The sequence below is a fragment of the Phoca vitulina genome, unplaced genomic scaffold (genome assembly GCF_004348235.1).
Source record: "Phoca vitulina isolate PV1807 unplaced genomic scaffold, GSC_HSeal_1.0 scaffold74, whole genome shotgun sequence".
NCBI classification, from domain to species: Eukaryota; Metazoa; Chordata; class Mammalia; order Carnivora; family Phocidae; genus Phoca; species Phoca vitulina.
The window spans coordinates 5,768,020-5,782,868 of record NW_022589777.1 but is presented as its reverse complement, the minus strand read 5'-3'; the positions used below and the strand labels follow the sequence as shown (position 1 = coordinate 5,782,868).

The 14,849-nt window shown below is 33.6% G+C and overlaps 1 protein-coding gene across 18 annotated transcripts in view; it reads left to right on the top strand.

Moving 5' to 3' along the window:
* PICALM (phosphatidylinositol binding clathrin assembly protein) overlaps positions 1-14,849 on the top strand; it is a 100,916-nt gene that overhangs the window by 53,656 nt on the left and 32,411 nt on the right. For all 18 annotated transcript variants that reach the window (XM_032393594.1, XM_032393590.1, XM_032393604.1 and 15 more), the window contains exons 7-12: positions 657-763; positions 3,232-3,273; positions 5,519-5,604; positions 7,614-7,737; positions 7,986-8,122; positions 10,104-10,207. In XM_032393594.1, coding sequence (XP_032249485.1) covers positions 657-763; positions 3,232-3,273; positions 5,519-5,604; positions 7,614-7,737; positions 7,986-8,122; positions 10,104-10,207 — 600 coding nt within the window. The remainder of the gene's footprint in view (positions 1-656; positions 764-3,231; positions 3,274-5,518; positions 5,605-7,613; positions 7,738-7,985; positions 8,123-10,103; positions 10,208-14,849) is intronic.

Here is a 14,849-nt window from a genome sequence, read left to right as displayed (position 1 = left end):
AGTCTTTTTTTTTTTTTTTTAAGATTTTATTTGACAGACACAGCGAGAGAGGGAACACAAGCAGGGGGAGTGGGAGAGGGAGAAGCAGGCTTCCCCGCGGAGCAGGGAGCCCAGTGCGGGGCTCCATCCCAGGACCCTGAGATCATGACCTGAGCCGAAGGCAGACGCTTAATGACTGAGCCACCCAGGTGCCTCTTGAAGTCAGTCTTAACACCGTTGGTGTATTGGTATAAATGAAGCTCTTTATTGCTGTTCATATAACAAGTTTAAATGAGCTTTCCAGGTGACATTTGGACATGATAAAGTTGCCATCTTTGTTAATATGTTATTAGTAAGTTGGTGCTGTTTTAAATGGAGAAAAGTATAACATACGTTAACAAAAAATGCAAATTATATTTAGGGAATTCTGAGGGAAGAAATATTATAGAACAAACTAGTAATATGGGGGAAGTCAAATGATTTTTCTATTTTAATATAATAGCATCTCTGTTTTAATTTGCTTTAAATGTCTAAACTAACACTGATATTTTTCCTTTGGGTGAATGTGTTCTCTGAGACACCTGTATGACCTCTTTGGAGCTATTACTTAATACTTTTCCTTTTTGAGTGTTCTGTTTTGATGTGAATAAATGCATTTTTACATTTACTTTTGGCAGAAAAATATTTTGATATGAAAAAGAACCAGTGCAAAGAAGGTCTCGACATCTATAAGAAGTTCCTGACTAGGATGACAAGAATCTCAGAGTTTCTCAAAGTTGCAGAGGTAAACTGTCTAAGTTGACTATCTCTTAACTTGCTTTTTTTGTCATTAAGTGTAGATTTTAAAGAAATAAGGCATTATCCAAATGAAAGAAACATCTTAAATATAATGAAGTATATATTCAGTCATATCCATATGCTGTATTGAATTCTTTGTTATGGTATGAATATGATGTGGTATTGAATAAGATATATACCGTATATTTAATTCAGTATTGAATATTGAAAGGTAATCTATTTTTAAATTGTTTATTTCTCTACAAAATCAGGTAGGTGGCACATAATGGTGGCAGAGATTTTTATGTTTGGCATTAGCCATGTATTTTAGCATATTTATCCTGTTATGTAGTAGAGAATATTCAGTGTGAGTGCAAGTCTTTTTCCTCCAGTGAGATTTGCAGCTAGAGTCACATGGTTCATAGTGTTTTGTTCCCCTACAGAAGTGAATTTAGTGTGTTTATTGTTCGTCATTGATTCTGAAAACCATGAATGTAGGTTCTAGGATAATTTTATAGATCTGTTTAAAATACAATTTTCTGGATTTCTAGAATAGCATTATACTACTTTACTTAAATTGTTCTTTTTTTCATTATTCAGTCTACTGTAATAATGGTGAATATAATTTAATTAGAAAATTTTCCTCAAAAGATATTTTTTTCCTATAAGAAAGCACGGAATATTTTAAAACAATGTTAGTCTGAGCCAACATTTTAATTTTTTAGTGAGCTCATTAGAATGATAAACTTTAAGATGATTCATAATAACATTTCTATATCAATCTATAGGAATTGTTCTTAGCCATCCACTGATAACCTCTCCTCATTTTCTCCCCATGACACCCAGAAAACATGTGTTCTCTAGTGTGGTTTTGATTCTGCAGTGGGGTGTTAGAAACTTGGGTGCTTATGTCCTGAGTTTGAACCCTGATTTCAGCTATAACAGCTTGGTACAGGTCCTTAATCTTGGCATCCCATGGTTTCCTCCTCTGTAAAAGTACTTGCGATAGTGCTTACCTCACTGGGTTGTTGTAAAATTGCTTAGAACAGTATCTGACTTCTAGTTTGTGTCCTGAAGACATTTGCTATTATTTTTATTCTCCGCCACCTTGAGAAAGCACATATTGGAATGCAAATGAATGTCAATCTTGGTCTTTTAAGGATAATTAATCTAATATATATTTTATAGGAATATTGTATTATACATTTATATTTTCTAATGAAAAGAAAGTAATCTGTAACCTTCAATTCAGAATCCAACAGATGTCCTATTTTGAGAACTGTTCCTCTAGGTGATTTTCTTTTCTGTTTTGATGTGTACAAAGGATTTTAACAGGTAGCTAAATGATGTTTGAAAAGCATAGTTCATTCATTCTGGCCAATAAAATAATTGAAGGATTTAATTAGTTGAGACAAAAATATTTTACTTTTAAGATGTTCAAACTGTTCGAAACATCTTATTGAAGAATTTATCTTTTGCCGGAAACCATAATAAAAATAATAAAAAGCTAATAAAACCCTGCTTTAAAAAAAATAATTTTCTGGCAGTGTCACAGAAGGCATTTATGTTGTGGTAATGCTTGCAGGCATTATCTTGCTTGCCCAGAGGCAGCTCTCAAAGAGTTTTTGTTTTCACTTTCTCTGCCCTCTGCCCATCACCAGTAGAGATGTCTTGCTAGGATAATTTTGGAAGATGACTAGGCTATAATTGATCAATTATATCAAAGCAGTTAATCTGGAACTAGCAAGTTGGTGATTCTAGCTCTGTTACCATAGCGGTATTTCAACCTATAGCAGATGGAGTAGGATAGAATAGGACGATGAGACATTTGAAGAAAATAGCTTTACGTTAGCTATTTTATGAAGTCTACTGAAGATTATATTGGATTTAAAGTATCTCTCAAGGAGAAATCAATTTTTTTTTTCCATTTCTTTTGGGTCAGTCATATACTAAAACAAGAAGGTAGTGTTTATACTATGTTTCCAGTAAATTCTTTAACTGTTTTAATTTGTCGACTTTTTCCTTTACCCTCTTACGTTCTTTGCATTTGATAGTTGTAGTTATTGACTTAAATTTTAAGCCTTTATTTACCTCCAGTTCTTTTGGTCTGAGATGAAATAGACCATCTGCTCCATATGATGTGAGAAATAAAATATTCTTTCATGACACTGTCTTTGGGCTTGCAGATTGTGACAGCTTAGCTTACCTAGGTGCTCAGAAGATGTGGAGATGGTAACTTAGTAGTCTTATTGAATTTACCACCTCTAGATCTCCTCCTTTTATAACTTTCAGAGCCATTAAAGAACATCTAAGCCCTTGGAAATACTGAATGATACCTCTGGAGATTAAATATTCTTCTGATTTTAAAGATGTCTATCTAGAATATTGTTCACAATACTTGCCGTAAATTTCATTTTCTAAATTTTATTTTTATTACTTCTTTATCATTAAATACAATGCTTCTGCTTCTTACAGCAAGTCGGAATTGACAGAGGTGATATACCAGACCTTTCACAGGTAAGTATATTGCATAATATCAATTCACTGTCTGCTAGCTTTCCCTGTATTGCTAGGTGTGAACAGTACAAAGATGAATAATATGCAGCTCCTACTGTCAAGGAGATCAGTGTAATTTTTCTTGACAGATTTTAACATGATACATTGCTGACTGTTGTTTTAGCATTATGATCTCTTCATCTCTTACGTTGGTGGAGCCACTACTAGCCACTACTATACTATTCCTTTAGTTTATTTCCTTTAATCTCTCCAGTGCAAAGCCCAGTTTTAATTTAGGATTCTGTAACATAGTAGTTTATCTAAACTTTCAGCTTAGATATACTTTAGACTCTGTGTTGGCTCCTGCTCTATATCAGATATGTGATCTTAGGCAAGATATTTACATTTCACTGTCTCAGGTTGTTCATTTGTAAAATGGGTATACTACTAGTACCTTCCTCATAGACTCAGTAATTACATACAAGGTAGCTAGCATGTTGCCTGTTGTGCTGTAATAGCTTTTTTTTTTTTTAATTTTTATTTTTTTAAAGATTTTATTTATTTATTTGAGAGAGAGAGAATGAGAGACAGAGAGCATGAGAGGGAGGAGGGTCAGAGGGAGAAGCAGACTCCCCGCCGAGCAGGGAGCCCGATGCGGGACTCGATCCTGGGACTCCAGGACCATGACCTGAGCCAAAGGCAGTCGCTTAACCAACTGAGCCACCCAGGCGCCCGCTGTAATAGCTTTTTAAATGTTAATCACTGTCAACAACATTCTCATCATCATCTCTGACAAGAGCTCTTGGGAGTCTTAGACATTTTGTTGAGATTAGGGAGTGGTGCACATGTATTCTCAGTTCAACATAGACGTTAATGTTATAATCTAATATTTTTGGCTTTAATTGGTTTTCTACTGTATCTTTCTTGTACTAAGGTAAGGTCTTATATATAGAGAGAAAATGCAGAATGAAGGAGATTGTTCAAGTCATAATTGGTAGATTTAGATACCTGTAATCCAGTAACTCTTTATCTCAAATCCTAAAGAATATTTGGGGCAAGTAAATGCCACTGATGGATTTGTTTCACTGAAAGATAGTGAGCAATTCCTTTTCAGCTCACTTTGTTTCCTCTTGAAAGTAATTAGCTCTTCATATTAAGATTTGATACATAGCCTTTAAAGGCCAGTCTTTGTTTTTTAAAACAAAATTGAGCTAAATATCTATTTCATTGGAATTTGATTAACTGTAGACATTTGTGTTATCAGCACACCATCCAATATATAGATCAGTTCCATCACCCCAGCTCTCAGGTCCCCTTCTGGCCACTCCCTAGTCCTCTCCATAAATCACTGTTTTGACTTCTAATAGCATAATTTTATTAGATCTTAAATGTAATATAAATGGAATCATCCAAGTGTTTTTCTTGTATCTGACTTCTTTTGCTCATCACAGTGTTTTGAGCTCTGTCCATGTAGTGAGTGTGTACCATTAATTCATTCCTCTTTATGTAGCTGAATAGTATTTCATTGTGTGACTTCACAATTTTGTTTATCCGTTTTCCAAATGATGGACTTTGGGATTTGTAGTTTTTTACTGTTGTAAATAAAGCCACTTAAAACATTCTTGAACAAGTCTTTTCTTGTGGAGATAGGTTTTTATGTCTTTTGGGTAGATAATTAGGAATGGAATTGGGTAGTTAAGCTAGGTGTATATTTAATTTCATAAAAAAAAAAATTCAGATCCTTTTTCAAGGTGGATGAATTTCAGCCAACATTGTGTAAGAGTTCCATTTGTTCCATATCTTCACCAGTGTTCGATGTTGCTAGTCTTGTCTTTAACTTTAGCCATTCTAGTGGGTAAAAAATTGTATCACATTGATAATGTTTGTGCACTTTCAGTTACTCAGCAAGTATTTATCAATTACAGGGAACATTGCCCAACAATATGTCTAGCTTTTAGGAGTATGTTTTTATGTAAAATTCAAATAAGTTAAATATTAAAAAAATTAATTACTTGCAGGAACCTCTTAATGTTTCATGTTTCCATAGTCTCAGTTTTTATATTTTTGGTTATGTTTATTAATACCCCTTATTAGGTCATGCTTATGTAATAAAAATAATGTTATTCTTTGGTAGCTAAAACTCCGCTGTTAATTAGTTCATGAGGAATATACCTATTTTTGTTACTCTCATATGTTAGATGATACTTAATTTTTTTTGACCAGTGGCCTAATTATCATGAAAATCTTAATATTTGTACAATTTTAGGCCCCGAGCAGTCTTCTTGATGCTTTGGAACAACATTTAGCTTCCTTGGAAGGAAAGAAAATTAAAGATTCTACGGCTGCAAGCAGGTACATTATTCTTTGTAGGGCAAAGAGCAGGAGTGATGTTTCTGAGAGAGTTGATGAATCCAGCTTAAGTTCCAAGTTATTTGACTCCCCCTTATCTTGATTAATCATTTATAATTAATAGCATCTACCTCATAATGTTGCTGCCAAGGATTAAATGGGTTAATACATGTAAATTCTTGGAATAGTTCCTGATCTTCAGTAGATGTCAGCATCTCTTAAGATGATAACACTGACTGCATGGTTTGCAATTATATTCATAGTGTCAGTATTTCTCTCAAAGGTGATAGTGCGTTGGGGCACCTGGCTGGCTCAATCAGAAGAGCATGCGACTCTTGATCTTGGGGTTATGAGTTTGAGCCCCACGTGGGGTGTAGAGATTACTGAAAATATATAAAACTTAAGAAAAATGATAATAAATTTAAAAAATAAATGAAACTTTTTTAAAAAAAGTGATAATACATTGATTCATATGGTGTCTTATAATTATAAGATGCCCTTTTACAAATTTGATTAACCCCCACTATAGGCCAGTGAAATGTATGCAGTAGTAATTCTGGGACTCAAACCTATGATGTCTGACATAAAATTCCATCATTTTTCTCTAATGCCAATTCATGTGGTTGATTATTGACATATTTTAATCAGTCTATTGGGCTTTGAGCTGATTTCCAAGACTAAAACGAGTTAACCTACCAAATTGAATATAGCACAGATCATCTCATATTGACTGTGTAACATGAGTTTTGTGTTGGGTAGTGACTGGAGTAATTCTCATTTTTTTTATGACAATTTTCTCTTAATAGCATGAAAAAAATTTTGTGTAAAATATTTATAATGAGAACCTTCCTTCTCTGTAGACTTTTTGATTGTTTCAGAACTTTTTTTTGTGGCAATAAAATTTAAGTAATTTTTAAAGGAAAGTGTTATTACTGGATTTTAGTACTTTATAATTCAGATTTGTTCTTTGAATTTTCTAGTAGGTTTTTAGAAGCATAAGCCAAATTATACGGCTCACTTATTTGAGAAAGTAATGAAAAATAAAGTCAAGTAGTTCAGGTATATTGACTTAACCTCATACTTTATCATAAAATTTGCTGAGTTTCTTGCGTTTCTATCACAACTATATTACTCTTCCCTTGTCTTCTAAGTTGTATCTTTATAAAGTTGATTTTACATAAAATTTGAATAGTTTTGCCACTTGTATGCTTAGAGTAGAAATTAATGATGTTTGGCGTGTGATAAAAGGAAAATGAGTAAAGGTCACTGAGGAGTAGTTCTTCAGGTTAGAATTCTTTACTGCATGTGTTTATGTTGCTTAGAATTAACATTTGGGAATTTAATGTTGTTTGGGTTTATGGTATGGATAAAGTTTTGATATAAGGGAAAGGAGGTGACTTGCTGTGTATCTGCCAGAGAGAGATGATGCATTGTGCACGTGTGACATGTTTGAAAAGGAAATTCTAGCTTGGCAAAAGACTAGCAGATAGAAAGGAGGTGCCAGGTGGACTAATGACTGAAATAAAGTTGATCTTCCTTTGAAGGAGCCTGTGGTCCTCTGGGAGCAACATTTTTGGGTGTTATTATAAGGGAAACATCTAGACACACATTACTTATTACTAGTACTCATATTTTAGTGTTCCTGTATTAGTACTGCCAAAACCTGGGCTGTAAATTAGCAGAGTAATTTCCTGTGAGAAACTCAAGCTTTTCCTGGGAGCACATGAGCTCTTTCCTAATTGCATTGGTTCCCTCCCTTGGGACTTGGAAGAAGCAGTGTCCCTTAATGTTATTGTGAACCCTTTCCAAAGCCTAACAATTTAAAAAGCAGTGAATGTTTGTATAAATTAGCTCATTACTAATAATCCTGTGGGTAGAATATATCATCTAAAGTACTGATTTTTAGTCCATAAGGTAAGTTCATAATTGTAGTGGTTATCCATGGCTGTGTTGCCAGACCGTTTCATAACTAGTTTGCAAAAAGCCAAATTACCTTTGTCCAATTACTCTAGGGCGACAACACTTTCCAATGCAGTCTCTTCCCTGGCAAGCACCGGCCTGTCTCTAACCAAAGTGGATGAAAGGGAAAAGCAGGCAGCATTAGAGGAAGAACAGGCTCGTTTAAAAGCTTTAAAGGTAGGTGTTGCATTCTCTGTATTGGGAAAAACAAGTACAGGTGTTCATCAAGTAATTGGGACCTCTAAATAACAGTATTTCAAATGGGGTGAGACTCAGTAGTCTGATTTTTCATACTGACATTGAATGGCTGATGAAACAGGGAATACCTTTCTGTCATCAGAACAAAATTAGGTAATGCTTTTTTTCTGAAGCCTTAACACAATTCTGCTTTATGGATTCCTTATGCTAGTATCTTTTCTCCATAGGAACAGCGCCTAAAAGAACTTGCAAAGAAACCTCATACCTCTTTAACAACCGCAGCCTCTCCTGTGTCCACCTCAGCAGGGGGTATAATGACTGCACCAGCCATTGACATCTTTTCTACCCCTAGTTCTTCTAACAGGTAGGTGGAAGAGATAAAGATTACCTTTGAAAACTTAGATCTAAAGACAGACTTCTCATAGAGATGTTACAGAACTTTTCAGATTTAGTTTATGATTTTGTATTCATAAATTCACACAAAGGAGGTGGTAATAGATGGTGATAATGGTATAATTAAGAGTTTATATTTTGCATTTTTAGGACATGGAAGATGGCTGAATTACAAATTTATACTAATTGGAATGTAGTGGGTTATCTCTGGGCAGATGTTTCATTTATGTACGTGGATATGTAATCTATTTCACAGTATTCTTTCATTGGATATTAAATTAAATGTCTTTCATGTCTGTTCCCAGGTGTTAAACTCAGTGATCTGGAACATAGTAAGAGTTTAGTTGCCAGCTTTCTGTGGCATTGAAGCCTACCAGACCAACTTCAGTACTCTTGTTGCGTAAAGCTACTTAACAATGGAAATTAATATTTCCAGGCAAATTAGGATAATTGACTTTTTCTAAATTTGTCCTTTCTTTTACCTCAGAGTGGTTTAAAGTCTCAGTTTGGAAGTCAGATTCTGGTTGGAATCTTGGCTGTTATTTCTTTTCTTCTCTTTCTTCCATCTTTTTTTTTTTTTTTTTTTTAAACTGGTTTCCAAATAAGATATATGGTATGGTACAAGTCAGTGGTACTCAATCTTTAGTAAGCATCAGAATCACCTGGAGAGTTTCTGAAGCCACAGATTTTTGAGTCTGACCCTCAGAGTTTCTGATTCAGTAGGTATTTTGTGAGGCCCAAGATTTTTCATTTGCCACAGACTCCCTGGTGGCTAGTATAGGATTTATTAGCACAATGCTTAATTAGCTCAAGGTAAATGCTCCACAGAGAGGGTTTTCTTTGATTTTGTTCTTGTTGCTGTTTATTTTATTAACTCATTCTTAAAAGGTCTTGCCTCCCACCTACTGAGTCCTCTCATAGCTCAGTGTAACTTTTACTTAGTTGTTACCTCTTCCCTTTATAAAGACAGAGTCTGTCTTAGGAGAGATAAATGGAAAAGATGTTGAATGTTTGAGAATTAAATTATTAGATAAAGAAGTAATTTGACTATGTTCTATTTCACTTAATACACTCAAAGTTTTTACCTTTTTAATTGTAATTGAGGGCAAATCTTACAGCCTATTTTAGAATGCTTATTGCCTATTCTGTTTTTTTTTCCTCAAGGCACTAAATGCATTTGTATTTTTACTTATCTGTCAAAACTTTTTTATGTCTAAAAGACATTTTGTTTTTGAGTAAGTTAAAAATAATCTGTGCTGTAGTACACACAATGCTTTAATTCATGGAAACTCTAGGATCTTTTTTTGAGTTGTTATTCCTTAATCACATAAAAGTCTTAGAATATCCTGTAAGTAGTGCCCCCTGGAGTGTGTAATAGGGTGGCTCTGTTTTAAGTTTATATGATATATGCATGTATAATTTTTTCCTGTATTGTTGGTATGTTTGGATATTGAAGCAATAGAATTGAGGTTAACAGGTATTTTACTTTGCTAGGGGTATTAGTATTACAAATGTAATTGAAGTTCTTTGAAGATTAAAAGTAAGAAAACAAATTTCCTTACAAAAATTAAAATTGCCAGAATGTTTTGTATTTCAGAATCATGTTGTTTAGGTTCATTTCAGTAAGGAAATCAGCATTTTCCTGGGGCAGTCACTGATCTTTCCAGAAGGGCTGTAATTATTTGAATCCTATATAAACAAAATACGGTACTTGAATTTTTTCCAAACCTCCTTAGAAATACACTGTTATAAATAAAAATATATGCTCTTACATATATAAAGGATATGCAACTGTTATCTTGCTGAAACTGTTCCTCCTTTTGGGGTTTACATTATTGGGGACTTTTTTCACTTTTAATGTTTTTATTTACTGGGCAGGAAAAAGGGAGTGGCTGATATAGCAATATTTACCTAATAAATAAATAAATCATCTTTTCAAAATATTTTCCTAGCACATCAAAGCTACCAAATGATCTGCTTGATTTGCAACAGCCAACTTTTCACCCATCTGTACTTCCTATGTCTACTGCGTCTCAGGTAGCAAGTACATGGGGAGGTAAGCATTAAGGAATTCTGCTTTATATGTTGTATAGGCCACTCCCTTCCCATTCTGTAGTATTTCACTTATTTGTGTAGTTTTTAGTTACACTTGATACGTGAGAACTTGAAAAATATTACAATGGCAAAGAAGTCATTTTGTTCCTTGAAGACGTTTTCATGTAGTTGTAAATGTAATTTTGGAATTTCTGTTTCAATTAAATTATGAAATGAAGTTTTAATGAAGGTGAAGAGGGAGGACCCAGTGTATGTTGAAGTATGAAATCATTCTTTCAATGTTGAATATCTGTTCCATAATCAGAAAATGCCTAAGGGTTATTTTGTTTTGGGTATAGAAAAAAAAGTGACTTTAGGGAGAAAAAAACTCATGTCATGTAAATATATGATAAGGTTCTAATAAAACTCATATAGTGTTACCAAGCAGTGAACTATGTTCTGACTGGGAATGTCATGACAATCTTTATGCTACTTGTATTTAAAACTTGTATTTAGTTCAGACCTATAAGATTTTGGTATTCAAAGAATTTTCCACTAATAGCAACAGGAATGTTTGCTGCCCTGGAGTAGTTACTGACCTTAGGGTGACTATATCATGATCATTGACCTGGCATCTTCGAAGGATTGAACCTACTAGTTCATGTCAGTTTTTAAGCAGTTTTGTTTAGGCATATGATATGTTTTCAAATTACTTAATTTGGTTGGTTGTGGTGTTTGTTTGTATATATTATTTTACGAACACTCAATTATTTGGGAGTAAAAGGGGAGATATTCTGAGCAAGGATATTGTCTACAGAAATATAGAGAATGGCCAGCTACCTTAAAAGTTTTATTGGCTCACATGTAAAATCTGAATTGATCAGCTTACCTTTCATAGCAAGATAAATTAATTGTTCTAGAGAATTTTTATGTTAATATGAATTAGACTTGTTTCATCTCTATTTTAATGATTCGAGTTTTAAGAACTTTATTCATTATTTTTTATAGTTACTTCTTGAGGTTCTAAATTAGTAATAATAAGTTTGTTGAATGAGTGGATGTTTTCTTTTTTTCTGGACAGGTTATTTCTGGTTCAAGATATGGCAGGGAACAGGAATAGTGAAACACTAAAATACTAGATTTCTAGACTAACCTTGTGAGCCATGACTTGATTAAAAAACCGACTTAGAAGATTAATTTAGCTAAATCTTAAGATCTCAGAATTGATTTCTAAAACTGATAAGCTAGTTTAAAGTCAGTAAATATTTTAGAATTATCTGAATGAAATGTAGACAGCAAATTAAGGTTAAGAAAGTAATTTTTTTTTTTATAAGATTTTATTTATTTATTTGACAGAGAGAGAGAGCAGGAACACAAGCAGGGGGAGTGGGAGAGGGAGATGTAGGCCTCCCGCCGAGCAGAGAGCCTGATGCGGGGCTCGATCCCAGGACCCTGGGATCATGACCTGAGCCGAAGGCAGACGCTTAACGACTGAGCCACCCAGGCGCCCCAAGAAAGTAATTTTTAAAGAACCTAATGATATGTCCTAATTTTAGGATTTTTAATCTGGCAAAATTTACATGCTTATTTTCTGCTTATTGTGAATTGTTTTAGAAGTTTAGTGGAATTGACATGACCATGTAAGCAGTTTTAGCTTGCTTACCCCCTTTAAAAAAAAAACACAGACACACTGTTTAGATTTCTAAAGTTAAGGCTGAAAGTTTTCTTTTTTTTAAAAGATTTTATTTATTTATATGACAGAGACACACAGCGAGGGAGGGAACACAAGCAGGGGGAGTGGGAGAGGGAGAAGCAGCCTTCCCACGGAGCAAGGAGCCCGATGTGGGGCTCAATCCCAGGACCCTGGGATCATGACCTGAGCCAAAGGCAGACGCTTAACGACTGAGCTACCCAGGCACCCCTGAAAGTTGTTTTTCTAAATGGATGAGAAATTTTACACAAGTCTTAGAACGAATACATTTCAAAGAAACTGAACTGTGAAGTTGTTTTGTTTGGACGCCATGTATAATTAGTTCTAATAATAACAAGTTAAAGTTTTGGCTTGGAATTATTGAACTCATATGAAGGCAGATAGACTGTTATTGTGGGAGAATAATTTCAAGTAATTTCAGCCTGTAAGAGTTGTTTAATGTCCTGTTAGAAGAAATCATTTCAGAGCAGTCTATGGGTGAATACTGTATGTTGGAATATACTTAATCATGTTTTATTTTTCTGTTTTAGGTTATTTTGCTCTTGGTACTATTTCCATCAAAATTTCCTTCATATTTTAACATTAGGCTTTCTATGTAAAAGTGAGACCATTAAAAATATTAAAAATACAAATCAAGTACAGTGGGAGCAGAGGCTATAGCAATTGACCATTATTTTTCCAAAAGCTTATCATTATATATGAGGAAAGGACAGTGATATTTACTGTGAACCTCTCAACTTAAGAATTAAATCTTGTCTTGGCTTTCGAAAAAAGATACTTGATTTCTGAGCTGGTGATAATTTCAGAGTTTTGACTTCTGTGTAATTGGATAGCTGAAGAGTGTTTTAAGTCAAGAACTTTGAATACTTTCTAAATCAGTCAGTGTATTTTTTATATCCAGGACATTTGGGTTAAGATTTTTTACTTTATTTTTGAAATTAAAGTTAGACTGAGATAAATCAATAAGTCATATAAATAAAAAGTTTTGATCATAACATTGTTAAAAGTTTTTTGAAATTAACAGTTTACCTAAACATTTGAAATATGTAACGTTTTACATCATGCTGCTTTTATAGCATGTGGCAAACCAAAGGTATGATTTTTTTTTGATAATCCTAAAATCTTATTCTAGGTTTGTCTTGCTTTCATATGCTAAAATGGTTTTTTAATAGCAGAGTTGGTATTTTTTAAAACAGATTTGGTAGTTCTTATAAAGCACCACAGAGATGTTGTGTATTCCCAAATACAGATAAGTTAGGATGTTGAGTTAAAGGGAACTAAGGTTTGAATGTTTATATAAAAGGCATTTAAGATTCCACCTAAAAATGAACATGAAAGAGAGAACACAAGCTCTTCTGTTCCCCTCATTGCATTATTAATGAGCCTTTGATCTTTCAAGAAATGGTCTGGAATCTGAATAAGCACTTGGTGTTGAATACTAATATGTGAGAAGATTTAAGTTTATATCACCTTTAATTTTAAAAACTTTGTATTGTGTAACAAATCTAAAAATGAGCAATATTATCAGCTCAGTACACTGATGTGTATCTTAAGCTAGATTTCAAAATTTAATTCAGGCGAAAAAGAATTATCCATTCTGAAGTTTAATTTGCTTTACTCTCAGCTGGCATGAAACACACAATGCTTTATGAAAAACTTACTTGTGTCAGTGTAGGTATCTAGTATCTAGGACCTCAACATTACAATATGACTGCTGTTTTAATCCTCACCTTTTTTGGATTATTTTTCTTCGCTATTGTAACATAAAATTAAACTTTCAAGTGAATAATGTTAAAAATAATGGAAAAAAATGATTTTTTTAAAGTTTAAGGAAGTTAGAGTAGTTGCCAGTCTGATGAATAAAGTTTAAGTTGGGATAGCTGGAACATTATTTCTTTTTTATCTTAATGAATTTGTTTTTATTATTGATAGTATAGTATCCACTAATAGATTAACATCATCTAGATTATTTAATATTTTGTCAAGTAGATTACGAACTTTTTTCTTACTGTCTAATGGACCTAAATACAGATGCACTTGCATGTTTCTGCATAATCTTTTCTAGGATGTTTCATATAATAGAGAATGATTGATAATAAGTACTTAGGTAAAACTTAATCATTCATCAGAGCAGCAGATCACTAATGACTTTTCCCAAACATGTCTTTTCTCATAAACTAATAGATCTGTAATAGAAAAATGTGTTTTTTCGAATGACTTCTTTCATGGCTTCTTTTGCATGGAAAAACTAGAGATGTTTTGGGTCCAACCATGTATAACATACTTTAAAAACGTCATGCCACTATTCAATATTTTAAAATAGTACTTTGAACAAATTGATCAGCTCTAAACAATGCATCTCCTTTACGCAGAAAGGAGTTAGAGTGGTCATCATTACAGTTTTATTTTAGGACAGAAAACCTTTTTCTTGTATCTATTTTCTGCTTCTTATTTCTCAATTAACTTTTTTGGATTCTTTTTCCCTGTTCCATTTATTGAGGAGTGGAGAGATGGGAAAGGTGTTAAACATGATCATTTTAGTTTGAATACTATATCAGTGAATTTTGATCATTTGTAAGACTTTATTTTTGGGTGTGAGTTGATGTTCCATAGGAATGCTTAATTCCTTGAAAAGGTCCTGTGTGATAGAAAAATTAAAGTTTTGGGCGCCTGGGTGGCTCAGTTGGTTAAGCGACTGCCTTCGGCTCAGGTCATGATCCTGGAGTCCCGGGATCGAGTCCCGCATCGGGCTCCCTGCTCGGCAGGGAGTCTGCTTCTCCCTCTGACCCTCCCCCCTCTCATGTGCTGTCTCTCTCATTCTCTCTCTCTCAAATAAATAAATAAAATCTTTAAAAAAATAAAAAAATAAAAAAATAAAAAAAGAAAAAAAAAAGAAAAATTAAAGTTTTTTAAAAAGATTCTGTATAAGCCAGTGACCTCAATATTTTCTTGA